The sequence below is a fragment of the Ursus arctos genome, unplaced genomic scaffold (assembly GCF_023065955.2).
Source record: "Ursus arctos isolate Adak ecotype North America unplaced genomic scaffold, UrsArc2.0 scaffold_1, whole genome shotgun sequence".
Lineage (NCBI taxonomy): Eukaryota > Metazoa > Chordata > Mammalia > Carnivora > Ursidae > Ursus > Ursus arctos.
Window position 1 is genome coordinate 91,513,346 of NW_026622763.1, and position 24,579 is coordinate 91,537,924.

The window sequence follows — 24,579 nt, forward strand, 5'->3', positions numbered from 1 at the left end:
GGCCTGATGACGTAGCCACTTCTTCCGGTTCCCGGCGCTTCTCTCCAGCCCGAGCCAGGTCAGTGGGGAGTCCCGGCTGGCTGTCCGGGGGCTTCTGCGCGCCGAGGCGGGGGGTGGGCTCTCCCAGGGGTGGGCCCTGCCAGGGGTGGGCCCGGACCTCGCATCCCGCGGAACTACCCTCTGCCCTGCAGGCGGCCCGACGGCCGTGGGAGCGGGCGGCTCAAAGGTGGGCTGGGGTTGGAGGAAGCGGCCTTGCAGTCTCTGCGTGGCTGGAGGCTTCAAGGCACCTGACCCCAGCCTTCTTGGAGCTGGCGTCGCTAAGTCCCGTTTTCTCTACGTTCCGAGACCCGGGCGCCAGCCCACCACATTGGTACTTAAGGGGTCGTCTGGATCATGCCTGACCCACGACCCTGCTGTTCTTTTCCTTCCAGCATGATCCGCTGGGCCCCCAGCTCATCGCCTGGAAGAGACCACCCAACCTGGACGAAGCCGTCGGCAGCCTCAGACCGCCCTTGAGGAGGATGACTGAGACACTATGGGCCACGCGCTGTGTGTCTGCTCTCGGGGAACTGTCATCATTGACAATAAGCGCTACCTCTTCATCCAGAAACTGGGGGAGGGGTGAGTGTTTGGAAATCACTAAGTTAGTCCCCAGGGTTCTGGTGATTGAAGGACAACCGTCTGCACATGATAGGGACACAAACGTTTTATTCTCTTAACCTATCCTTTAGCTCATCTGACAGAGCCTAGTGACATGGTAGTCAAGAAAGTGGATTCCGGAGCCAGGCCTCCTGGATCCACCTTGTGTGACTTTGAAAAGCCCTGATTTCTTCATCTGCTTAATGGAGATAATTGTCTTTTGTCGCTGCTGGAGTTGTGAGGATTAAATGAGATAATGCGTATAAAAAACATCTCACCCAGTGCCTGGTTCCCAGCACTTGGTAAAAGTTGACTGTTACTCATGTAATATTTATGGAACATTTGCCATGTGTAGAGCAGTGGTTATGACCAAAGTACCTCAAAGATTATTGTGTACCTACTCTTGAACTCAAAGTGTAAAATCTTCAGCCTTCTCTTGAAGCCACATCTTGGGAGGGTTTCTTGCTAACTGGGAAAGATACCCCCCTCCCCTTCTCCCCCAGGGAGTTCCTCTGGGTCCAAGCAGTGTGGGAGATGACCGTGGTCCTTCACTGACCCCTTTGGCCCACAGTGGGTTCAGCTATGTGGACCTAGTGGAGGGGTTACATGATGGACACTTCTACGCCCTGAAGCGGATCCTGTGTCACGAGCAGCAGGATCGGGAGGAGGCCCAACGAGAAGCAGACATGCATCGCCTCTTCCATCACCCCAACATCCTTCGCCTTGTGGCTTATTGTCTGAGGGAGCGGGGCACTAAACATGAGGCCTGGCTGCTGCTACCCTTCTTCAAGGTCAGAAAGTCTCCTAGCAATGGAGGGGCTTGCAACAGAGTCATCTACCAAGGGCTGTGTGAGTAGTCAAGCATGTTAGGAAGCAGAGACCATGTCCTGGGTTTGACCGCTTCAGATTTGGAATTTAGGGGAACCCAAGGAGGACTGTGAGGTGTGTAGTGTGGGGGGGGAAAGAGTTGCTAGGCTGTGATGCAGGGAAGGGATCAGGCCAAGGGAGGAGAGACTTAGAAAACATGTCCAACCGTGGGGAAACTTGTGTTGCAGAGGGGTACGCTGTGGAACGAGATAGAAAGGCTGAAGGACAAAGGCAACTTCTTGACTGAAGAGAAAATCCTTCAGCTGCTGCTGGGTATCTGCAGAGGCCTTGAGGCCATTCATGCCAGAGGTTATGCACACAGGTCAGTGGGAGGGGCCCTGTATGCTTATGGGGTAGAAAGGAAGAGCCTCAGGAAAAGGAATGAGAGGTCTCTGCTCTCCTCCCAAGGAACAGTCCCCATGATTCTTTTGCCCCCAGGGGTTCTAGCCTCCCTTGCTCATGAGCCATTTCCACTTCCCTACAGGGACCTGAAGCCCACCAATATCTTGCTTGGAGATGAAGGGCAGCCGGTTTTAATGGACTTGGGTTCCATGAATCAAGCTTGCATCCATGTGGAGGGCTCCCGCCAGGCTCTGGCCCTGCAGGTAAAAGAGTGTCCAGGTTCCTTTGCCCTCCTGTTCCCCGTCCTCAGCCTTTTCTCTTGCATCCCCCAATTTGGTCACATGAGTATGACCTGTGCCCCTCGTTTGAGCTGTGGGGCCACTGTTCCAGGACTGGGCAGCCCAGCGATGTACCATCTCCTACCGGGCCCCAGAGCTCTTCTCCGTGCAGAGCCACTGTGTCATCGACGAGCGGACTGACGTCTGGGTGAGGAGCGTGTGGCTGGGCACGTGGGTGGGGAGGAGCACTGCTCTGCACCTGCTGCGCGGCAGAGGAGCAGGCCTTTGGTTTCCTGGGCATGGGGCCCAGGAACCGTGTATGTCCCCATCCCCCTCAACTTCCTGCCTGGGAACTGTCACTGACACTGTACTCAGTTGTTCAGGAAGTGGTATAATCCTGCCCTGTGAACAGAGCGAGTACAGCTAAGTGTCAGGGCTGAAGGCAGTGGCTAAGCAAGGGGTGCAGAAGCCTCCAGCCAACTGGTGGTTGCTCTGGACCCTAGTGGTGGTGTGTGGCCGAGGTCAGTGTACTCTTTAGCTTATGTAGTCACCTGTCACTACAGAATGAAGAGGAGCGCTATCCCCTCCATTGGTGTCCTGTCAAGGAATAACCAAGTTATGCTCAGTCCCTAGGCTGCGTGCTATATGCCATGATGTTTGGGGAAGGCCCATATGACATGGTGTTCCAGAAGGGTGACAGCGTGGCCCTTGCTGTGCAGAACCAACTCAGCATTCCGCAGAGCCCCAGGTGAGCAATCAAAGGGGCACCAAACATTTCAGACTCCTCCCTGACATTCGTGGACTTGGAACCTTAGCACGGGGAATGGGGATCCTCCAGTCACCCTGCCCGTCTCCTTCCACAGGCATTCTTCAGCCTTGCGGCAGCTGCTGACCTCAATGATGACCGTAGACCCCCAGCAGCGCCCTCCCATTTCTCTCCTCCTCAGTCAGTTGGAGGCACTGCAACCCCCAGCTTCAGACCAGCACACCACCCAGATCTGAACAAACCAGTGGCGGCGTTGGGAAGGTGGCCCTTGTGCCTTGGAAGGAGGCCCCCGTCCCTCATTAGAATCTCCATCCAGTCTCTCCAGGACTGCTGTCTTGTCGTTGGGGACAGGTGGATGGGGACAGTCAACTCAGTCTTATTTCTCTGCTTCTTCTCTCTTCCCTCCAAGAGCAACAACTGGACAGGGGAACTGACTGAGTTGGGGTGGACGAGGGTGGGAGATGGGGAATGGGAAACTGATAGAATCTAGAAAGGCTCTGAGCAGGACTGCTGAGCTTACATCATGGTCTGCCTTCACATCTGGGAGCAGGAGAATGTATAAATAGAAGAATAAAGTGAAAGCAGCTTGGTGTGGATCTTAGTCTCATCGTTCCTGGAGTGAGAGAGAAGAGGTGCCAGGGGCCCGAGGTCTGGTTGCCATTTCCAAGGGAACAGACTGGGAAGAGGGACTGGTGTAGTGAGGAATGGCATGACATCGGCAGTCCGCCTAAGGAGGCAGGTGTCTTTACCTTCGATCTGGCTAGCTGGGAGGAGGCAGTTCTGCTCTAGCTTGTCTTAGTCAAAGACTTAAAGCTGTTCTGGATCATCCTGGCTTCTATGCTAAGAATTGGGACCAGGGCCCCCCCGAAGCACATCCAATTTGTTCTTTCCTTCATTCCCAGGAGTGGGTCGCTGAGTCAAAGCAGCCCAGCCGGTTTGCCAGGCAAGGGCTTCTGGGTGGAGACACCTGAGGAAGCTTTTGGACAGCAACTTCACAAGTCTCTCCCAGCCTCAGCCTGGGGGCAAGGGGAGTGGCAGTGGCAGCCATTTGGCCCACAGTTTCTCCCAGAGGGTTCTAGCACACACATGGTTAATGATTAATGAGGCCAGTGTGGTGTGGCAGTATCCAGCTGCCACTTCCTGCCCTACTCTGCTGAGTAAACAGGGGCCCTGCCTTTGCTGGGCTTGAAACCTGTTCCCTAGGGAAGGGCACTGCGTCCCTGAATCACCAGGGAGGGGAAGGGAAGGGCAGGGCTGACATCTCCTGCTCCCAAGTTTGAAGCTTCTTCCCCCCCTCCCCCACCCCAGCCACGCTCACCCCCATGTGCTGACGTCGATGTGGGTCCTGGGGTGCCTATTAGCAATGTTGGAATTTTCCCGAGGGCCCCGGCGGGAGGCTCCCCCCGCTAGCATAGAAGCTGAGGCCAGAAAGAAAGAACAAACAGAGGGGAGACGACCTGACTTTTAATGGCACAGCCCTAGGCCCCAGCAATGCAGCAGGAGAGACAGCTGTGCGAAGCTACTCAGAGGTGCGGTGACACAAACAACTCTAGGAGATGGCCCTTGTCCCCTCCCATCCCCCAAGCTCATGACTAGGCTCCATGCCCAGGAACTGTGGGCCAGCCCAGCCCCACTCCCAGGCCCTCATCTCACACAGAGGTGCCCGGGCCAAGCTTCCAGAGTCAGTGAATGCAGAAGCAGCAGGAAAAACAGAGTAGCAGTCTCACTCAAATACAGAAACTGCTGGGCTTAAACTCCTACTTGGAAAGGAAGTGAGAACTTGTATCTTTCAACAGCTTGTGGCTGGACGACAGGTCCGGGAGTCAGTCCTCATTTCCTCTCTACCATCCTGGGCACCCCTGGGGTCTTACATCAAGGTCCCTGGGGTCACGTTTCCTCCGGCCTGGCAAGGACCCCTTGGCAGGTCTCACCTTCAGCCACGGAAGGGAAAAGGGTCATAGGCAGCAAAGAATGAGGGCAGCAGCAGAAGCAGCGGGCGGCAGCAGCACAGAGAGGAAGGCAGCAGAAGCTCAAGCACTCACAGAGGGGACAAGAAACCGTGCAAGGAGACTGTTTATTTCGAAAGGATTTTGCAATAAACATAGTGAGTGGGCTCCAGGCAGCTGCTCTATTCTTCTCCCTCATCCTCGTCCTCATAGGAGTCGATGCCCACCTCCTCGTAATCCTTCTCCAGGGCAGCCATATCCTCCCGGGCCTCTGAGAACTCCCCCTCCTCCATGCCCTCGCCCACGTACCAGTGCACAAAGGCCCTCTTGGCATACATCAGGTCGAACTTGTGGTCCAGGCGGGCCCAGGCCTCGGCGATGGCCGTCGTGTTGCTCAGCATGCACACGGCGCGCTGCACCTTGGCCAGGTCGCCCCCGGGCACCACGGTGGGGGGCTGGTAGTTGATCCCCACCTTGAAGCCCGTGGGGCACCAGTCCACAAACTGAATACTGCGCTTGGTCTTGATGGCGGCGATGGCGGCGTTGACGTCCTTGGGCACCACGTCGCCCCGGTACAGCAGGCAGCAGGCCATGTACTTGCCATGACGGGGGTCACACTTCACCATCTGGTTGGCAGGCTCGAAGCAGGCGTTGGTGATCTCTGCCACCGACAGCTGCTCGTGGTAGGCCTTCTCCGCTGAGATGACCGGCGCGTAGGTGGCCAGGGGGAAGTGGATGCGAGGGTAGGGCACCAGGTTGGTCTGGAACTCGGTCAGGTCCACGTTGAGGGCCCCGTCGAAGCGCAGGGAGGCCGTGATGGAGGACACAATCTGGCTGATGAGCCGGTTGAGGTTGGTGTAGGTGGGGCGCTCGATGTCCAGGTTGCGGCGGCAGATGTCATAGATGGCCTCATTGTCCACCATGAAGGCACAGTCCGAGTGCTCCAGGGTGGTGTGGGTGGTCAGGATGGAGTTGTAGGGCTCCACCACAGCTGTGGACACCTGCGGGGCAGGGTAGATGGAGAACTCCAGCTTGGATTTCTTGCCATAGTCAACGGAGAGCCGCTCCATCAGGAGTGAGGTGAAGCCCGAGCCGGTGCCCCCTCCGAAGCTGTGGAAGACCAGGAAGCCCTGAAGTCCTGTGCACTGGTCAGACTGAAAGGCAGGAAAGAGAAAGAACAGTGTAGGTAGGCCAGGGGCCTGAGGAACTCTACCTTCTGGCTCCACAAAGCCTAAAATCTTTCAGGAGTCAGGGCAGAGACTAGTAAGTATCTCATAGCAGCAGCATGCTCTGGAACCCATAAAATTAGAGATGACTCCCCAAAATGGATCCTGAAAAAAACTGTTCCTGACCATTAGCATCATCTCAAAAGCCCCCTCCCTTCCATCCCAAGTTCTCACCAGTTTGCGGATCCGGTCCAGTACTGGGTCAATGATCTCCTTGCCGATGGTGTAGTGACCACGGGCATAGTTGTTAGCAGCGTCCTCCTTCCCAGTGATGAGCTGCTCTGGGTGAAAGAGCTGCCGGTACGGGCCATTTCGGATCTCATCTGGAAGGGCACAAACACATCATTAGGGCACAAACCACAAGGCTGCACTCAGCAGGGATCTCCCTCCCCCAGTGCGGTAGCTGCGGTCAGATGTATGGAAGAGCTCGTCCTTCTGCAAGCCTGTGATACCAGTGTGTGAGAAACCCCGACCCACCACCCAGGCTAGCCCACAGTCAGCCTCCCTTCCTCATCTGCAAACAGGGCAAAGAGTTTGTAGGGCCAGGAAAGCTGGTCTAGACACGAACTCTCCAGAGAGAAGCTTAGAGTCACTGTCTGCTCCCTTCAATTCCACCCCATCTTCAACTCACCAATTACAGTGGGCTCCAGGTCTACAAACACGGCCCGGGGCACATGCTTCCCAGCACCGGTTTCACAGAAAAAGGTGGTAAAGGAGTCGTCCCCTCCACCGATGGTCTTGTCGCTGGGCATCTGCCCATCAGGCTGGATCCCATGTTCTAGACAGTAGAGCTCCCAACAGGCATTGCCCATCTGGACACCTGCCTGCCCCACATGGACTGAGATGCATTCGCGCTGAGGGATAAAGAGAGGGGACACAGCATAAGCACCACATCTGCAGTCCTCCCCTCCTGAGCCTCTCTTCCACCCTATCACCTACCAGCTAGGATGGCAAAAGTGGAGGCCTGGGGCTGGGCAGAGGTCAGAGGAGGCTGGCAGCCTGCCCAGGCTCCCCCACATAGGACTTAACGACTGGAGGCACCCAGTAGGGCAAACCAATCCCTTATTAGTCCCCTTCTCTGTGCAGACCTTGTCAGGTAAGAGCTGTGGCTCCACATGACCCTGCCACACTCACAAGACACTCAGGGAGGACAGAGAGGGCAAGTGCCTATGAAAGACAGGCAGACACTGCAGTAACAGACAAGGACACGACTTCTCGGCTGTTTCCAGCTTTCTACTCCCAAAGCCACCTTCTCAAGCCTGAAAAGGAGCAGGTTTTCCAGAAGCATGAGTTTATAGCTAGAAGCCCTCTTTGAAGGTGAACGACTAGAATTTCTTATAACCCTCTCCCCCTTTCTTTCCAGTGGGCTGCAGGGATGTCTCAGCCTTCTGGTCTGGCATCAACTGACCACACACACTGGCCATCAGGATGCCCTCTCCCCCACCTTTAAATCCCATCTGGCTCTGGGGATCAATCCCAGCTGGCTCCTCTCCCCGCCTCCACCCCCGCACTCTGGGTGTCTTCACCACCTTCATCCACCGTGCAGCCCTCACAGAAATAGCAGAGAGTGCAGATGGCAGGCGCAGGCAATAAGGGTTGTGGGCACTGGGGCACTCGCTGCCTTAGGCTCATCCCTGCCAGTGTGAAATTAACCCCTAAAGAGCCAAAGTGGTGCTGCGCAGGGGCCGCGCAGCCTCCCTTCCCAACACCGAAATGGCGGGGTGACGGTTTCCAAATACCCAGAAAAGGAAGCGGAACCTGCGGTGAGGCCCCAGAGGTAACCCGCCTTGCCCTGCAGAGGGTGAGCGCCATCCTGCACCCGGGCCCTGCAGTCGCCCCCCTTCTAGATTCTTTCCAGTTACATCCCAGCCGAAAGTGAAGATTGGATTTCGGCCCCCGTTCCTGGGCTATAAATACCACCCCCCTACACACACCTCTTTCCCCTCCCCCCAACCTGGCCTGGGCCCGCGCTCTCGCTCAGCGCCAGCTGTCTCTGCCCGTCCGTTCACTCGGCTCCGGCTGGAGAGCGGCCGGCTCGCCTCACAACTCCGAACCCCATTCCCGCCACCCCTCCCGGCTCAGAAGCGGGGTGCTGAGTCACTGGGGGGGTGCTGTGAGTAGGAGGGATGCACACACAGTCGGAGGAAAAGGGGACGCTGGACCAAGTAATCTGACCCCCTACCACCTTCTTGGGCTAAGCACGTGTTCGCTCAGATCCAGGGAGCGGGGGTCGGGGTCGGGGTCGGCTAGGGGCGGAGGGCAGCCCAGCAGGTCTCCCTCATCCGCGGAAAGGACTGGGCGCGGGATCGCGACTCCCCTTCAGGAGGGTTAGGGCACAAATGCCTGGTGGAGCAGGAGGCGATTTCCAGAAGGATTCCTCTCAGCTAAGCGAAGAATCCCACCCCACTCCATCCCCCTTCCCCAGCCTCCAAAAGTGGACAGCACTGCTCGGCCAAAGTCACCAGAAGAGAGTGGGGGTGGGGGAATGCACAAACCCTCGCACCTCCTCCAGACCCGGAACGTCGGACGTGGGGTCCAAGCATCCCGGGATGGAGGGTCCCGAAGGAGAAGAGCAATAAGGGGAGGGGCGCGATGCCCGCGGGACCGCACTCACCATGGTGAGTCCGGGCGGTGGGTCTCACGTAGAGTCCGGGTGACGGGTCTCAGTGAGAACTGCGCTAGCTGCAGTGCCGCACCGCTCTTATAGGCGGGGGGCGGGGCCCGCGCGCTGCGCTCGCCCACTAGGGGCTGAGCGGGCCCGGAGGCCACGCCCCCGAATGGTTGGCAGCCTCCCACCCCCCCGAGGGGTGGGGCCAGGGCGGGTCCCCTCCCCCTGCCCTGTCCTGGTCTCTCACCTGTCGGACTTGGGTTAGGTGTAGCAATCCGGCCCTAACCCCTTCGCTCCAGATTTTGAGCCGACACCCTGGGCTCCCGATCTCCACTGCAGGGGCGCAGGGAGCGGTGCCAGGGCGCATCTCGCCTGCACCTGAGTCATGGAAGTGCCCATCGCCCAGGTGTTCTGATTTAGGCCGGGTGCTGTAGAAGCTGTCCTTGCGAGGTGGCAGCAGCGGGCCTTCGCCCGTCCCCCCCTCCCCTCCCTGACTCCCTGGAGGCTCCGGCCAGTCCCGGGGGAACCCCTTACAACGGCACACGGCCTGCTGGTCCTCGGCCGGGACGGCTGGCCTTCGCCAATGCCTGTGGGCGGCCGAGGACCAGGAGCTGCACAGTCTGAGCCCCCCGGTGCCGATCCCTCAGAATATCCCACAGAGCCAAGCCCCGCAGCCTGTCTGCCAGGACCGACCCCAGGAATCTGGCACGGCTCGCTGGCTGCACGCGGGTCAGTGGCCCCGTCATCAACGCCGTCACTATTAGAGAGCCCTCGCCACCGCCACCTGCCCGCTTCCCCGCTGCCAGAACCACCAGAGCTCTGGGCGAAAGCCCTCGGGACTAGGATTCGCATCCGGCCTGCCCTATGTGACCTTGGGCAGGTGACCTAACCTCATCGAGTCCTTGGCATATTCATCGGTGAAAAGGAGACGATGATTCCATACTGAAAGCATTGTTGTGAGGTATCAAAATGTGTGTTGACTCTGAAGAAGAAAAAAGAAAGTGGAGATTCTGATATGATAGCTGATTTTGACTTTTCCATCTTCTGTTCGCCGGCATGGCCAGGATCTGCGACCTGCATCTTAACGCCCTTAGCGCTCAGGCAGAGGCCTCCACAGCAGTTATTCCTTCTTTCCACATTTCATTTCCATTTCTTGCAAGAATGGGCTTTTCCCTATACTTTTTAAAAAAAAATATGTTATTCATTTATTTATTTGAGGGAAAGAGAGGGAGAGAAAGCACAGAGGGAGAAGGAGAAGCAGACTCCCTGCTGAGGAGGGAGCGTGATATGGGGCTGAATCCCAGGACCCTGAGATCATGACCCCAGCGGAAGGAAGCCGCTTAACCAACTGAGCCATAAAGATGCCCCTTTTCCATCTACTTCTGCTTTCCCTTACACGCCTTAAATTTTCTAGCTGTCTCCCTCCCTTCGCTGGAGAAATCATCAAGAAGTGCCCCGTGAGCCCATTGGCATACCCTGAAGAAACCTGTCTCCCAGGCTAGTCCCTTGGAAAAGATTCACCTGCCTCTCCTACCATAGTGTTTCCTAGGACCAGGTTGTCTGACATGACAACACAGTAGGCTAAAATAATTAGCAATGGCAACTTCCTACCAACAAAATAGCTAATTGACACCTTACTTGGGCAAGGAAGGCATGGAAAGGAACACAGTGAAGCATGACAAGGTCTCTCTTCCCTATGCACTTGCCATATGGTTGGGAGAACAAGACTCATGCATAAACACGGAAAGGGGCAAGGACATAGAGTGAGGCTGCTTTGGGAAATGGGGTCATGGTCTCTACAGAGCAAGGACCCTCCGTGATTATAGAACCTATGGTCTCTTGCACACCTTCCGGGGCCCTCCTTTTCCCTTGTGCACCCCCAATCCCAGCAGAATGAGTATGGTAAAAAGACCTGAGCTCTTTCAGGCAAAATCCTAAACTCTTTTGACCTTCAGGCTCAGGTTCTCCCTTTGTGAAACAGGGATAACTTCAGAGTGTGAGGACCAGATGAATTTAGGGATGTGCACATACACATCAAAGTGCCGCGTAAGCAGCTGAATGGATTCTTAGAGCACCTTACTCATCTGCTTTAGCGCGCTAGCACTCCAGGCTGCAGTTATTCGTGTACACATCCGTCTTAGAAACTGCAAACTCATTCCAGGTAAGGACTGGATCTTATTCATCTTTGCGTCCCTAGATCCTAGCATAGTGCTTCGCGCACAGTGAGCATTTGCTAAATGTGTGTCAGAAGAATTGTTTCACTTCAGAGATGGGAATAAAATTAGAGTAGAACTCTAGGAAGCCAGAAGTTGCAAACTGGCAGCCTAGAGGTCAAGTTCCTTCTCAGAATTGTGTTGTTTGACCCACACAGTGTTCACCCCCATAGTGTGTAGAATATGAGAAAAAGCAGGAACTACCTCTTGTGCTGGGGCATCCCCAAGACCCCACCCCCCCGCCATGTCAGGAGATTTACTAGAAGCACTCAGCATAAAGTTGCTAAATAAACCCCCAGTTAAGGTTTATTACAGTGATATAGGAACGCTGCCCAGCTGGATTATAAGGGGAAAAGACACCAGGAGAATCTGAAGGAATCTAAGCCCTCTCCCTCCCAGGAGGGCTCACACAGCATTCTCTTCCTCCAAATTGAAAATGGAGCAACATTTCCCTGCAGTGGTTCCGCCCAAGGAAGCCTGTTCGAGACTCAGCACCCAAGGTTTATAGTGAAGGCTGGTCATGTAGACACCCCTGCCTTGCACACACCCAAATTCCAGACTCCTAGAAGAAAAGCAGCTGTTCAGCATAAACCATATTCTTTTTTTTTTTTAAGATTTATTTATTTATTTGAGAGAGAGGGAGGGGCAGAGAGAAAGGGAGAGAGAGAATCTTAAGCAGGCTCCATGCCCAGCATGGAGCCCAATGCGGGGCTCCATCTCACAACCCTGAGATCATGACCTGAGATGAAATCAAGAGTCAGATGCTTAACCGACTGAGCCACCCAGGGGCCCCACAACATCAACCATATTCTTTACACACACAGTCCAGGCACAACAAACCACTCTGATCCTTTGACCATTGACTGAAAACCCTCTAAGAACCAAGTTCTCGGATGCCAGCCAAGGGCCAATCTTACAAGCAGATCTTTCTAAGGAGCAGTCTCAAGCTGCTGTGTTAACTTTTTCTGCATGGTCATATAAAAATCCAGATTTCTAGCTTATCTTGAAAGAATTGGAAGATCTGGCTGTATTTCAGGCCTCCATTCCCATTTAGCAACTGTGATAGGCAGAGTTAATAGTCCCCCAAAGATGTCCGCCTTTAATCCCTGGACCCCGTGACTACGTTATCTTACCTGGCAGAAGACTGCAGATGTGACTAAGGTAAAGATCTTGAGGTGAGATTATTCTACATTTTCTGGGTGGGCCCAGTATAATCACAAAGGTCTTCATAAGTGGAAGAGGGAGACAGGAGAGCCAGAGTCAGGAAAGGAGAGGTCAGAAGCAGAGGTCAAAGTGATGTGATTATTGGCTTTCAAGATGGAAGGAAGCCATGAGTCAAGGAATATGGGCAGCCTCTAGAAGAAGGAAAAGGCAAGGAACAGATTCTCCTCTAGAGTCTCTAGAAGGAAGGCAACTCTGCCAACACCTCGAGGTTATTTATACCTGAATAGGTTCTGGTATTAATTCCAGTGGGGGTGGTGTGGGGAGGACTTCCACAAACGCCACCAAACAATGCTCAGACACCAGCAGGGTGTCTTAAGAATTCAACTCAATTCTGCCACTACCTACCCAGAGATAGCTTCAGATTCCACAATTTGAGGGTATGGTCCTATATGACTGCCTCTCCAGCATCCCTGTTGTTCCCTGGGCTTCTGACCAACTGGCTATAAATTAGAGGTTCCCATGATCTCCTCTTGGGTTCGATTAATTTTCTGGAGTGGCTGACAGAAATCAGAGAGACGTTTCACTTACTGTATCATTGGTTTGTTATAAAAGGATATAAATCAGGAATGGCCAGATGGAAGAGATGCATAGGACAAGATGTGGGGAAAGAACAAGGAATTTCTATACCCTTTCCAGGCATGCCACTCTCCCAGTATTTCCACATGTTCACCAACCTAGAAACTCTCCAAACCCCATCCTTTTGGGTTTCTATGGAGGCTTCACTACATACATGCCTATGGAGGCATGGTTGATGGAATCATTGACCATGGTGTTTGCATTCACTCTCCAGCCCCTCTCGCCTCTCTGAAGGTGAAGACGGGATTGAAAGTTCCAACCCTCTAACACTTGGTTGGCTCTACTGGCACCCAGCCCCCAACCTTAGGTGCTTTCCAAACGTCACCTCATTAGCATAACAGAAGATATCTTTATCACCCTCAACGCTGATGAAATTCCAAGGGTTTTAGCAGCTGTGAGCCAGGAATCCTAGACAAAGACCAAATATATATGAGGAATATATTTTGGTCATCTGAATAACTACATAAATATTTTTCTTATAAAACAGAGTGTTATAATCCCCATAAGACCTATTTCTGACTTCTGATCTCCAGAACTATAAGATAATAAATTTGTATTGTTTTAAGTTTCTAAATCTGTAGCAACTTGATACAACAGCAGTAGGACACCAGTAGGGCAACAAATGGAGCCGGGTGGTGGCTACTCTTTAGGAAGGACAGCAAGCTGCTCCAAATTATCCAGTCTACCATTTACCATCATATGGTCAACTGTAACATATGTGTGTTACCCTGACCCTTAGCAAGGAGTTTATAACCCCTTCTGTCAGGCAAGATGGAGAAGACAAGGGTGCAGGGAGAAAAGTCCAAGTTATGTTAGTGGAATACAGATTCTGCCTCTGTCTGTGTGTGTGTGTGTGTGTGTGTGTGTGTACGCTGGTGCATGTGTGCACATGACCATGAGTGTGTATGTATCTCCTGAATTAGGGCCATAATGTCTGGTTGGGTGTACAGGTAGCAATCCATATTACCAGATTGAAAACTTGGACATTTTTTTTTAAGATTTTATTTATTTATTTGACAGAGAGAGAGAGAGAGAGAGCTCGTGTGTGTGCACAGGTGAGAAAGCACAAGGAGGGGGCGGGGCAGAGGGAGAAGCAGACTTCTCGCTGAGCAGGAAGCCTGATGCCGGGCTCCATGCCAGGACCCTGGGATCATGATCTGAGCTGAAGGCAGACGTTTAACCAACTGAGCCACCCAGGCATCCCAAAAACTTGGACATTCGTGTAAATGTACAGCATCTAGCAGATAATGCCAGACACTTCTTCATTTTTCCAGTTGAATCACCACTTAGTCTGTCTACCCTACAAGGGTGTCCAGCAGACCACTCTCTTTGGATCTCTCTCCCTCTTCCCCTTGCCCTTGGTTTTCTCCATCTTTTCTAACCTCTTCCCAGAGTCTCACCTCTGTCTTGGAGCCGTGCAGCAAGGTCCTCAAAATTTAAACTGTCTCCACTGATTCCATCTGGGAAAGGTGGAGCTGAGCCTTAGTGCACATCCTTCCATTTTTTTTTTTTTTTTAGACTGAAGCATCTACCAGCTGTTCTCCTTCTCACAGCACAATCTTTCCAACAGGATATCTTCACATCTTCTGTCCTCCTCACTGTCCACATAGGCTTGGTTCACATGCTCTACTGAGATGTTCTTGCCAAAATCTCTAGTAATTCCCAACTGGCCAAAGTCAAAGGTCATGTTTTTACCTCTTTTTCAGCCTTTCACCAATGTTTGAGGAAGCTGACCTTCCTCCTTGAAACACTTCCTTCTTGGCTTCAGTGACATACTCCGCTCTCCGTCCCAGCCACTCCTTCTTGATGGTCTTTGATGGCTTACCCCTAATGGGTGTTTTTCATAGCTTAGTCCCAAGCTCTCTCTTTTCTTCCACTTGTTTTTCTCCCTGAAGGAGCAGTTGTTGAAGGTAAGTGAGGAGTATATGGGGTTTTATTATATTATCTCTACCTTTTGGTGTATTTTTAAATGTCCTTAATAAAAAGTTACTGTAACATTTTAGGGTTATTAAAAAATGAATAGAACTAGAGTGTATACATTCACAAACCAAACAGAAAGAATAAAATAGAAAGAAATATCAACTATGTGCTGATAAGTCTCAAATTTATATGTCCTTTAGGACTTCTCTGAATATCAGACTCACATGCTTATTTGCTTTTTTGACATTCCCACTTGAAAGCCTGTGAGACATCTCAAACATCACACATTCAAAGTAAAACTCCCAATGTCCCACTCTCACCCTGCTCCCTGCCAAAAATGCTTCTGTCCTAAGGCTTCCAAGTCTTCTACCCACGTGCTTACGTTAAAAACTTAGAAGCATCCTACATTCCTCTTTCCCTTTCTCCTTCTTCTCTTTTTTGGTTAGAATTTTCTTGGCTGCAAATAACGGAAAGCCTAACTAACAGAGGCTTAAACAATGAGGATATTTATTATCCTGCAAGAAATCCTAGTGTAGGGCAGTTCCGGGGTTGACTCAGTGATGTCACCGACAACTCCAGTTTTTCCAGCTGTCTGCTCAGACATCCTCAATGGGCTGGTGGCATCTTCCCTTATGATCACAAGATGACTGCAACACCTCTAAGTGTCATGTCCTCATTTACTAAGGCTGGAAAGGTGGATGTCCTCCCACGGTCTCTTTTTATCAGGGAGAAAAACCTTGCCTTCAAGCACCCTTGTAGATTTTCCTTATATCTCACTAGCCCCTTGCCTAAACCAGTCATTGGAAAGAGGGACTGGAATTACCATGAATGGTTTAGACTAATTTATACTCACACGTAGGTCTGGGGGAAGGCCATCTTCCTTGAGCAAGTGGAAGGGTAAATAATTATATAAATTCAGGACCCTGCCAGCAAAGACAAGATAGAGGCAGGGGGCAGGTAAAGCTGTTGGATGGATCTGCACACCCCACATTAGCATGTCCTATAACTTTATTTCAAACCTAGTTACTTCCCACAATCCCTGCCTCAGTCCAAGCCACCACCCCTCATTCCTGGATGCTAAAAGTAGCCTCCCAACTGGCTTCCTGCTTCGACTTTTGAACCCCTGGGCTTGCTTACCCTTATAATGCTTCCTCCACACAACAGCGGCAATAATCTCTCTAAAACACGAAGTAGAAAATGATGCTTGCTTAAACCCTCCCCTTGCCCCAGTAATGGCAGCCATTCTTCCAAGACTCCTTTACCTCTGTGTTCTCATCTTGCAGAGCTCCCTCCCTCCCTGCCTGCCTCCTTCTCCTTGAACACACCAGGCTGGCTCCTTGGGCCTCACTCTTCTTTCGACCTGGAGCATTATGATCTAAATCTTGTTATGGCTGACTCCTTGGCATTCGGCCTCAGTTCAAACATCAGCTTCTTTCTCTCTCCTTTCTTCTCTTCCTCTCTTCATCCATCTTCCTTTCTTTCTTTCTTTCTTTCTTTCTTTCTTTCTTTCTTTCTTTCTTTCCCCTCTCTTTTTCTTTCTTCCTTCCTTTCTTCAAACATCAGCTTCTTAGAGAGCTGTTCCCTCTCAATAGTAGCCTTCCATCTCTTTTTGTGCCATTATCCTGGTTTATTTTCTTCATGTGCTTGTTTCTATCTGAAATTTCCTTGATTATTTATTATCTGTCTTCCCCATGAAAATATAAGCTCCTTAAGACAGACTCTTTGTCCACTACTGTATCCTTGGCACCTGGAGCAGTGCTTGGCACATAGCAGACACTCAATAAATATTTGTTGAAGAAATTAAGATATGGATTTCCTCTCATTTTATAACTGAGATACATTAATATGCTTTAAAAACCTCAGTCTCTTTACTCTGTTGTACATAAGACGCTCCCCTGAGCCTACCTTTAGGATAGTTTTCTTTCCAGAGTTGGTGATGTCTACATTGACTCTTGAGATGCCCAACTTTGAAGGCCAGTTAGGAAGTTGAAGTGCCGGACAAGAGGGTTTTGGGCCCAGTGGGCCCTCTGGACCCCAAATCTCTCCATCTGGATAATAATTCCTGAGGTCTATGGCTTCGTGGATCAACCCAATATAGGCTGGGCTTGCTTACCTTTGAAGTTTTGGTTGACTGTGTCTTCTCTCTGTGGATCTCAGCCTCTTAATTCCAGTTGGGAGAGTGATGACTGCAGTCCACAGTCAAAACCAGAGTTAACCATCTTGATATTCTGGGTCACTCCCTGGCATACTGTGTTGAGAAGGGCTCTGAAAAAAGCCCCCAACCTCAAAATAACTCCCCCACCATTTGGTCCAGTGACTGAAATTTTATATTAGCAACTGCTTCGTGGATAGCGTTGCTAGATAAAATTCCTTTATTTGCTAAATCTGGCATGCCTATTCCTGGTCATGGTTGCTAATTGGAAGAATGACTGGAGAGGCGTAGTGTGGTTTCCAGGAAGCATTAGAGTCCATTTGAGGTTAGTGGTCATACATTTGAAGTCAGGTCAGTCAGCCCGGTTCTGGGTTTTTCTGTAGCCACTGTTTAGCTGGGTCAGTACAGGCGAAGAGTTGGTGAAGAGCCAGGGTTGTGGTTTAGTCAAACGAAGATGCTAAAGCTGGAGGGAGGCAAGGCAGTGATCATGACCGCTGTGGAATTTAGGCTGGAAAGGAAGGAGATAAAGACCCAGGAGGGAGATGAGGGACAGTGAAAGCTCTGCCTTGTGGAAAAGGGGGAAGCACTGAGCCTGAGTCCCAGGAGAATTTCAATTCCACCACTAATGAGCCCCCATGTGACCTTCGCTCAGACGCAAGATGCTTCCATTTCCTTTTCTTCCTCAGGGGAAAGGAGGCCCCGCCTTGCCTACCTCACGAAGCTGTTGAGAGACTCAAAAGAAATAAGGGGTGTAGCCACCTCAAGAGCTGCAAAGTGGGATACAAATGTGAAAGATTCACATTTGTATTTCATAAGTTTGCCTAAGGCCATAGGGAGACTCCTGTGGGGAAATAAGGCCAGGTGAGGTCCTCAGCCACTTGCTTAGAATAGGGAGAGACCATGACAAGTGGCCCTGAGCCCCTGTTCCTCATTTTGCTTTCCCTGTGGAGAACAACAGCAATTCTAGACTAAGCACTCTTAGTTTACCTCATTTCACCCTCACCATGCTACTTCTCCCCATTCTACAGATCAGCAACCTGAGGTAGGAAAAGAATTTAAATGCCAGAGCTGGCCCTAAGACTGAGCTCTAGTTCCCTATGTCCTATAATATTCTGAGTTTCCACCCCGAGGGCCCTGAGGCTTGATCTCTTGCCCTAGGACGCGTTATTTCCAGTGCAGTGCGCTCTTCTTAATGCCACCCACATTCCACTGGGGGTGGCCTTGCAGCTGGAGCTCAGGGGGTTTGATTTCTTTTTTTTTTTTTTTTAAAGATTTTATTTATTTATTCGACAGAGATAGAGACAGCCAGCGAGAGAGGGAACACAAGCAGGGGGAGTGGGAGAGGAAGAAGCAGGCTCATAGCGGAAGAGCCTGATGTGGGGCTCGATCCCATAACGCCAGGATCATGCCCTGAGCCGAAGGCAGACGCTTAACCGCTGTGCCACCCAGGCGCCCCAGGGGGTTTGATTTCTGAATCCTCTCCCACCTGCGAGAGACGGCTGAGCCACCAGGAAATGGGATTGTGTGACTGAGCAGCAGTCACCGTGTACCCGGTACATAGTGGGGGGTACCCGTGGGGGGTGACCAGCAGAGGCCTTCCTCTACCCACCCCACTTTGCTGCCTGTTAGAGCCCAGGCCCAGTGCTTGGTAACCAAGTCAGCAGGTCTGCCCTCCTGGGGCTGTTTCTAACAACATTTTCCCCGCTGAGAGCAGACCAGAGAGTATAAGGAGGCCGGTGGCTGTGGGTCTCTCACAGACCCACTGCCTCTCACTGAGCAGCAGACAGACAGACAGACAGACAGACAGACAGACAGACAACCCTAGCCAGCCACAAGCCAAGCAGCATGGTGAGCTGGAGTGGGGGGCTGGGCACGCTAGTGAGGGTCCTAGTGGGCCGGGCTGGTGGTGTGAGGGACCCTTGGGAGTCCAAGTGTTCCTGGGGCTAGTGTGTGTGGGTAGGTGAGGTGGGCAGAGGGAAGGACTTCCAGATGTGAGTGCAGCCTACCAAGCGTGCCGGTATGTGAGAGCACGTGCAGGGCAGGAGGACAGGGTGACGGTAACCAGGATGTGGGTCTGAGTCTCTGCTCAGGAGCCAGGCTGCTGAGGGGTTCTGGATTTAGGGGTAGGGAGTAGGGAGTAAGCAGGACTGGAGCAGGAAGCATCGGCACTTTACAAACCCTGGTCCCCACAGCAGATTCACTGTTGGCCTCTGGTCCTCCCTCCCAGCTGTGGGGACGCATCCTCACAGCCCTGCCCAGCTGATTCATCTGATCTGACCCCTTATTTCGATAGAGAGAGAGTGAGGAGGAGGAGGAGGGAAAGGGAGGGTGCTCCGTCTTATCGAGAGGTGGCTGTGTGTGGGGCTCATTTGATATCTTTTGCCAGGCTCCCCACCAGAAGGGACAGAAAAGAGCAGTGAAGAGCATGGTTGCAGCCAAGCTGTTCCCACTCTGAATATTACTGGTTCTGCTCGTAACCTTGAGCTAGCTGCTTAACCTCTCTGAGGGTCAGTTTCCTCATGTGCAAAATGGCGTCATGAAAGTACCTACCTACGGGGTTGTGGTGAACATGAAATGGGATAATATCTGTGCACTGCTTAGCACAGTGCCTGGCCCCTAATTAATGCTTAGCACAGGGGAACTAAATGACATAATGACAAAGCCCACCAGATACGAGATCATATTATTTTTACATTCAAGGTAAGGGCACTAGAGCAGCTGGAGAGAAGTAACTTGTCTGAGGTCATAGCAGGATGGAGGTTTGACACTAAAGCTATGGGATTCCAGGAGTTGAGTTCTTTGCTCCAAACCTGTTGTCCCACAGTAAGGGGCATCATTTCTAGCATCTCAAGTATACCCAAGAGTTCAGAGACGCCTTGGTGTGGACTGGCGGTCATGGGGCCCACGATGGTGTCTGGCTTTGTAGACAGAGCGTGGGCAGGCTTGACATTACAACAGCAGGTGCTGACCTTGCCAGTGGACTGGTAAGCCGTGTCAGTCCTCCCTGTGGGATATGGGGATTTCTGGAGTCCTTGTGTCCCTAAGCACCCCCAGCTTAATTCATTACCTTCCCTTACTATGACAGCAGGGGTTGGGGGATGGAAGATGGTAAGGGAACCCAACATGTACGGTACGCCCAATATGTGTCATGCCGTGAGCCAGGCAACTTTTTTCGTTCTTTCATTTAATCCCCATTGTAATTCTAGGAGGGGGCTCTTATTATTGCCCCAGTTCATGGGATGGAGGGAGGCCCACAGAGAGGTTAACACTTTTGCTCAAGGCAAGTAGAGAAGTAATGACGATGTATAATTTAATCCCAGTCATCCCAAAGTCATAAGTCTAGGTTCTTGTGTCATATTTAAAAAGTCAGACAAGTGTTAAACTTATGGAGAAAGCATCCTCATTAAAATTTATGAAATATTCCAGGCAGGAGAGTGTAAAGAATAATATAATAAACACCTGCTACCCAGCTTAAGAAATAGAATCTCTCTCCAACTGCATTCACCTCCCTCTTCTACCAGAGAGAACCATTGTTCCAAATTTAGTGTTAATATTTTCTCTTGCTTTCTTTATTTTTGTAATACACACATGCTACAAGAATATATAGCAAAATATAAATTTATCTGTAAATGACGCATGGCATTGTTTTACAAGCTAAAGATTTTTATAAACGGTATCCTACTGTACGATTATTCTTCCTTAATTTGCTTTTGTTTCCGGTAAGAATTTTTTGGTAAGATTCTTTCTTGTAGTTCATCCATTTCTACTTCTGAATCATTCTCCATCCATTTTCTCCTGTTGAAGGACATTTAATTGGCTTCCGTTGCTATGGCGCCGTGACTCTTCTTGCACCTGTTCTTGTTTACCTGGGTGAGAACTTCTCTAGAGCAAGAGTGTCATCAGCTCTCCTAGATCTTGCCCAATTTTTCTCCAAAAGAGATACGTCCAACTTAGGCTTCTACCAACTGTGTGAGGATTCCCATTTCTCCACATCCTCTACATGGTTAAGCCTGAAAGCTGGGGGAAACCTGATGGGAAACCTGATTTTGTTTTCAAGGTCTGTGGTAATTACTTCTCAAGCAGAATGAGAAGGCCTACTCTGGTATCCCACTTACCACGCTGTCCCACATCTGTTAACACCGGAGAGTCTGCCTTCCCTGCCCAGTGGGCTGCTGGAGAGCAGGGATCGGGTATTAGGTGCTGTGTCTCCAGTGCCAGCACAACAGCGTCAGGCACAGAGCAGAGGCTCAGAATGTTTGAGGAAGCAAGAGGGTCCGACCTTCTTGATTCTCATGGGGTTCCCCAGGAAGGACATTGCAAGGGTTCTTTGACAACCAGCCTTGAATCATATGGGGAAGACCTTTTTCCCAGCCCCACTCCACTCCAGTCCAAGACTTATGCACACCCAAGAGAGGAAAGAACAGCACATCTCCTGCCATTCCAGGCCCACTCTTCCCTTCCTTGCTGGCATTTCTAGCTCCACCACGAATCTAGAGTTATTCCTGCTTTCAAAACCTCTCCCTTGTCTCTGGTCCCTGAAACCTCACTTGGGTCTTGCTCCTCTCACCAATGGCCCTTCATTTCCTTCTGAACATAGGTGGATTGATTATCAAGCTCCGCCAGACTCATCTGATCCCCTCAACACTCCTTAAGACGCTTAGTCACTGAGCAAGACTCTATAATCTTAGAACTGCCCACATCTGCTTACTCTGAGGCTTTTGGCCTAGCCCCCAGAACCACTCTCTGTGGATCCTCCAAGCCACCAGTAAATCCTTAGACATGGGAAGTGGGGAAAGGAGAGCAGGAACCTTTGCTCTCAGCCAGAGAACCACTCAAGGAAGGATTGCAAGGCAGGAACCGTGTCCAGGCATGACAGGCTTCCCTTTGCTCAAAGCGTTCTCTGCACTTCGCCTGCTCAGCGTGAGTGCATTTCAGTGCACGTGGGGCAGGCCGGTGTGCAAATTGGCAATGCCTGCTGGGAGCTCTACTGCTTGGAACATGGGATCCAACCAGATGGACAGATGTCTAGTGACAAGACCATCGGTAGAGGGGACGACTCCTTCAACACCTTCTTTAGTGAAACCGGGGCTGGGAAGCACGTGCCCCGGGCTGTGTTTGTGGACCTGGAGCCCACTGTGCCTGGTGAGTGATGATCAGTCCCTGTCACATATGTCACCTTGTTCCGGGCACCACAGCAAGTCCTTCCCCATCCCTGGCGCACTAGAATTTGTAGTTCTCAGGAACATCAGCCAATTAAACCACAGATCAATCCACTGCCGCTCAGCTCCAGAGTCTCAGGGTCACTCCATCTCGCTTTCCTTTTCATTGAAGAACACAAAAGTCAAGGGCCATAGCCCAGCATGAATGGGGCTCCTCTAGGGTAGGACTAGGGGCCTGGTGACCGCGCCCCTTCTGGGTAACTTGGGGAGCCAGGCTGCAAGGGGAGGAGGGTGTCTAAAACCCTGCCCATTGCAGATGAGGTTCGGACGGGCACGTACCGCCAGCTCTTCCATCCATAGCAGCTCATCACTGGCAAGGAAGACGCTGCCAATAATTATGCCTGAGGTCACTACACCATCGGAAAGGAGCTCATCGACCTGGTACTGGATCGAATTCGGAAGCTGGTGAGTGGTGGTGGCTGAGGGCTGGGGAAGGGGGAGTCTGGATTCCTGCAGTGAAGAAGTCTGGACACCAGACAGGAAGAGAGCTTCCTGGATGAGTTTTATTTACTTTATTTTATCTGTGGATGAGTTTTAAAGATGCAGGATCAGGACCAGTGAGGAGGGGCCCTGCATACTGATCAGGGGAGGCAGAGTGTACGCTCTGGCCTGGAGCTGGGTGTCCTCTTTACCTCCTAGAGCAACTGGCCCGAGGCTGGGCAGAGTGGCCACCAGGACAAACATGACCATGGGCTGTCTGGCCAAGCTATGGAGGTCCATAGGCATTCCCAGAATATCACCTTGCATTGCAGGGACGTGGGCAGAAGGCCCTGTGAAAAACAGGGATCCGAATAATCCTGACCCAAGGCTCTGTGATTGAATTTGGCTTCCACTGAGGATGGAGATCAGGTTCCTGGATTGTTGACCTCAATAGGGAAGCCCTCCAGAAACACGTGAAATTAAGTCAGGGGTAAGCAGGTATGGAGCTGGGTGGGTTATGATGTTTCGATGACAAAAGTGACTATGTCACGAGATTCTAGAGAGCTGTGTGTAAGAGACCTCAGGAGGGTTTAGAGAGGAAGAGGAACAAGAGGAGAGAGAATGGGTCCTCCCTATGAGGACCTGCTTTGTGCTCTTGGAAAAGTCTTCCAAAGATTTAATGAAATTTTGGGGGAATTTGAAAGAGCACGAGCTGGTTCTTTCCTTTTCCTCAGCTGTGCTTCATATCCCACATTTCCCTTCACCTTCCACTTTCTAGGCTGACCAGCGCACGGGACTCCAAGGATTCCTCATCTTCCACAGCTTCGGAGGGGGCACCGGCTCGGGCTTCACCTCACTCCTGATGGAGCGGCTCTCCGTTGACTACAGCAAGAAATCCAAGCTGGAGTTCTCCATCTACCCCGCCCCGCAGGTGTCCACAGCCGTGGTGGAGCCCTACAACTCCATCCTGACCACCCACATCACCCTGGAGCACTCGGACTGTGCCTTCATGGTGGACAACGAGGCCATCTATGACATCTGCCGCCGCAACCTGGACATCGAGCGCCCCACCTACACCAACCGCAACCGGCTCATCAGCCAGATTGTGTCCTCCATCACGGCCTCCCTGCGCTTCGACGGGGCCCTCAACGTGGACCTGACCGAGTTCCAGACCAACCTGGTGCCCTACCCTCGCATCCACTTCCCCGTGGCCACCTACGCGCCGGTCATCTCAGAGGAGAAGGCCTACCACGAGCAGCTGTCGGTGGCAGAGATCACCAACGCCTGCTTCGAGCCTGCCAACCAGATGGTGAAGTGTGACCCCCGTCATGGCAAGTACATGGCCTGCTGCCTGCTGTACCGGGGCGACGTGGTGCCCAAGGACGTCAACGCCGCCATCGCCGCCATCAAGACCAAGCGCAGTATTCAGTTTGTGGACTGGTGCCCCACGGGCTTCAAGGTGGGGATCAACTACCAGCCCCCCACCGTGGTGCCCGGGGGCGACCTGGCCAAGGTGCAGCGCGCCGTGTGCATGCTGAGCAACACGACGGCCATCGCCGAGGCCTGGGCCCGCCTGGACCACAAGTTCGACCTGATGTATGCCAAGAGGGCCTTTGTGCACTGGTACGTGGGCGAGGGCATGGAGGAGGGGGAGTTTTCAGAGGCCCGGGAGGATATGGCTGTCCTGGAGGATTACGAGGAGGTGGGCATGGATAGTGTGGAGGGGGAGGGAGAAGAGGAGGGCAATGAGTACTAGGGGAATCCCATGTGTCGGTCCTAAATAAAGTGCTGTAGCCTTACCAGCTCGCAAGTGTCTTTTTCTCTTGGGAAAATTTGCGGAGCAGGGGTTTCTCCTTCAAAGAGAGATAGGAAGATTGGGATCTCAGCCTGGGTGCCCCAGAAACCAGATCTGGTTCCAGATTTTATTAAAGCCTGCGATTCCAGGTAGCAGAATGGGGATCCAGGAGGGTACAGCAGAGAAGGAGACGGAATTCACCCTAGAGAAGAGGCAGCCGAATAAATGGCATCTCAGAATCAGCCCTTGGTGAGGGGGCACGAGAGGAGGTGGGGTCGGGGAAATGGATGCCCCAGCTCCATTCTGCCATCGTGGAAGCCTTCACCCCATGAAGCAGGAACTCCCCTGCACGTCTGGGTGGCACCCACTTAGGCTGCAGCGTCAACAG

The 24,579-nt window shown here is 52.1% G+C and overlaps 2 protein-coding genes and 1 pseudogene across 3 annotated transcripts; 2 read left to right on the forward strand and 1 right to left on the reverse strand.

Moving 5' to 3' along the window:
- Nucleotides 1–4: 4 nt before the first annotated feature.
- Nucleotides 5–3,488, forward strand: STK16 (serine/threonine kinase 16). 2 transcript variants are annotated; one of them, XM_026491879.4, is made up of 8 exons: nt 5–58; nt 432–621; nt 1,211–1,430; nt 1,695–1,828; nt 1,991–2,111; nt 2,239–2,334; nt 2,753–2,874; nt 2,990–3,488. In XM_026491879.4, the coding sequence occupies exons 2-8, from the start codon at nt 536–538 to the stop codon at nt 3,126–3,128; spliced, it is 918 nt and encodes a 305-aa protein (XP_026347664.1). In that variant the 5' UTR covers nt 5–58; nt 432–535; the 3' UTR covers nt 3,129–3,488. The 2 variants fall into 2 exon arrangements, with proteins under 2 accessions (XP_026347664.1, XP_026347665.1); XM_026491880.4 differs by having other exon boundaries at nt 52–226.
- Nucleotides 3,489–4,947: 1,459 nt separating this feature from the next.
- Nucleotides 4,948–8,769, reverse strand: LOC113250431 (tubulin alpha-4A chain). The gene is made up of 4 exons (XM_026491878.4): nt 8,679–8,769; nt 6,696–6,918; nt 6,239–6,387; nt 4,948–5,992 (listed from the first exon to the last, which is right to left on the reverse strand). The coding sequence occupies exons 1-4, from the start codon at nt 8,679–8,681 to the stop codon at nt 5,021–5,023; spliced, it is 1,347 nt and encodes a 448-aa protein (XP_026347663.1). The 5' UTR covers nt 8,682–8,769; the 3' UTR covers nt 4,948–5,020.
- Nucleotides 8,770–21,763: 12,994 nt separating this feature from the next.
- Nucleotides 21,764–24,152, forward strand: LOC113248004 (tubulin alpha-1B chain-like; annotated as a pseudogene).
- Nucleotides 24,153–24,579: the final 427 nt, after the last annotated feature.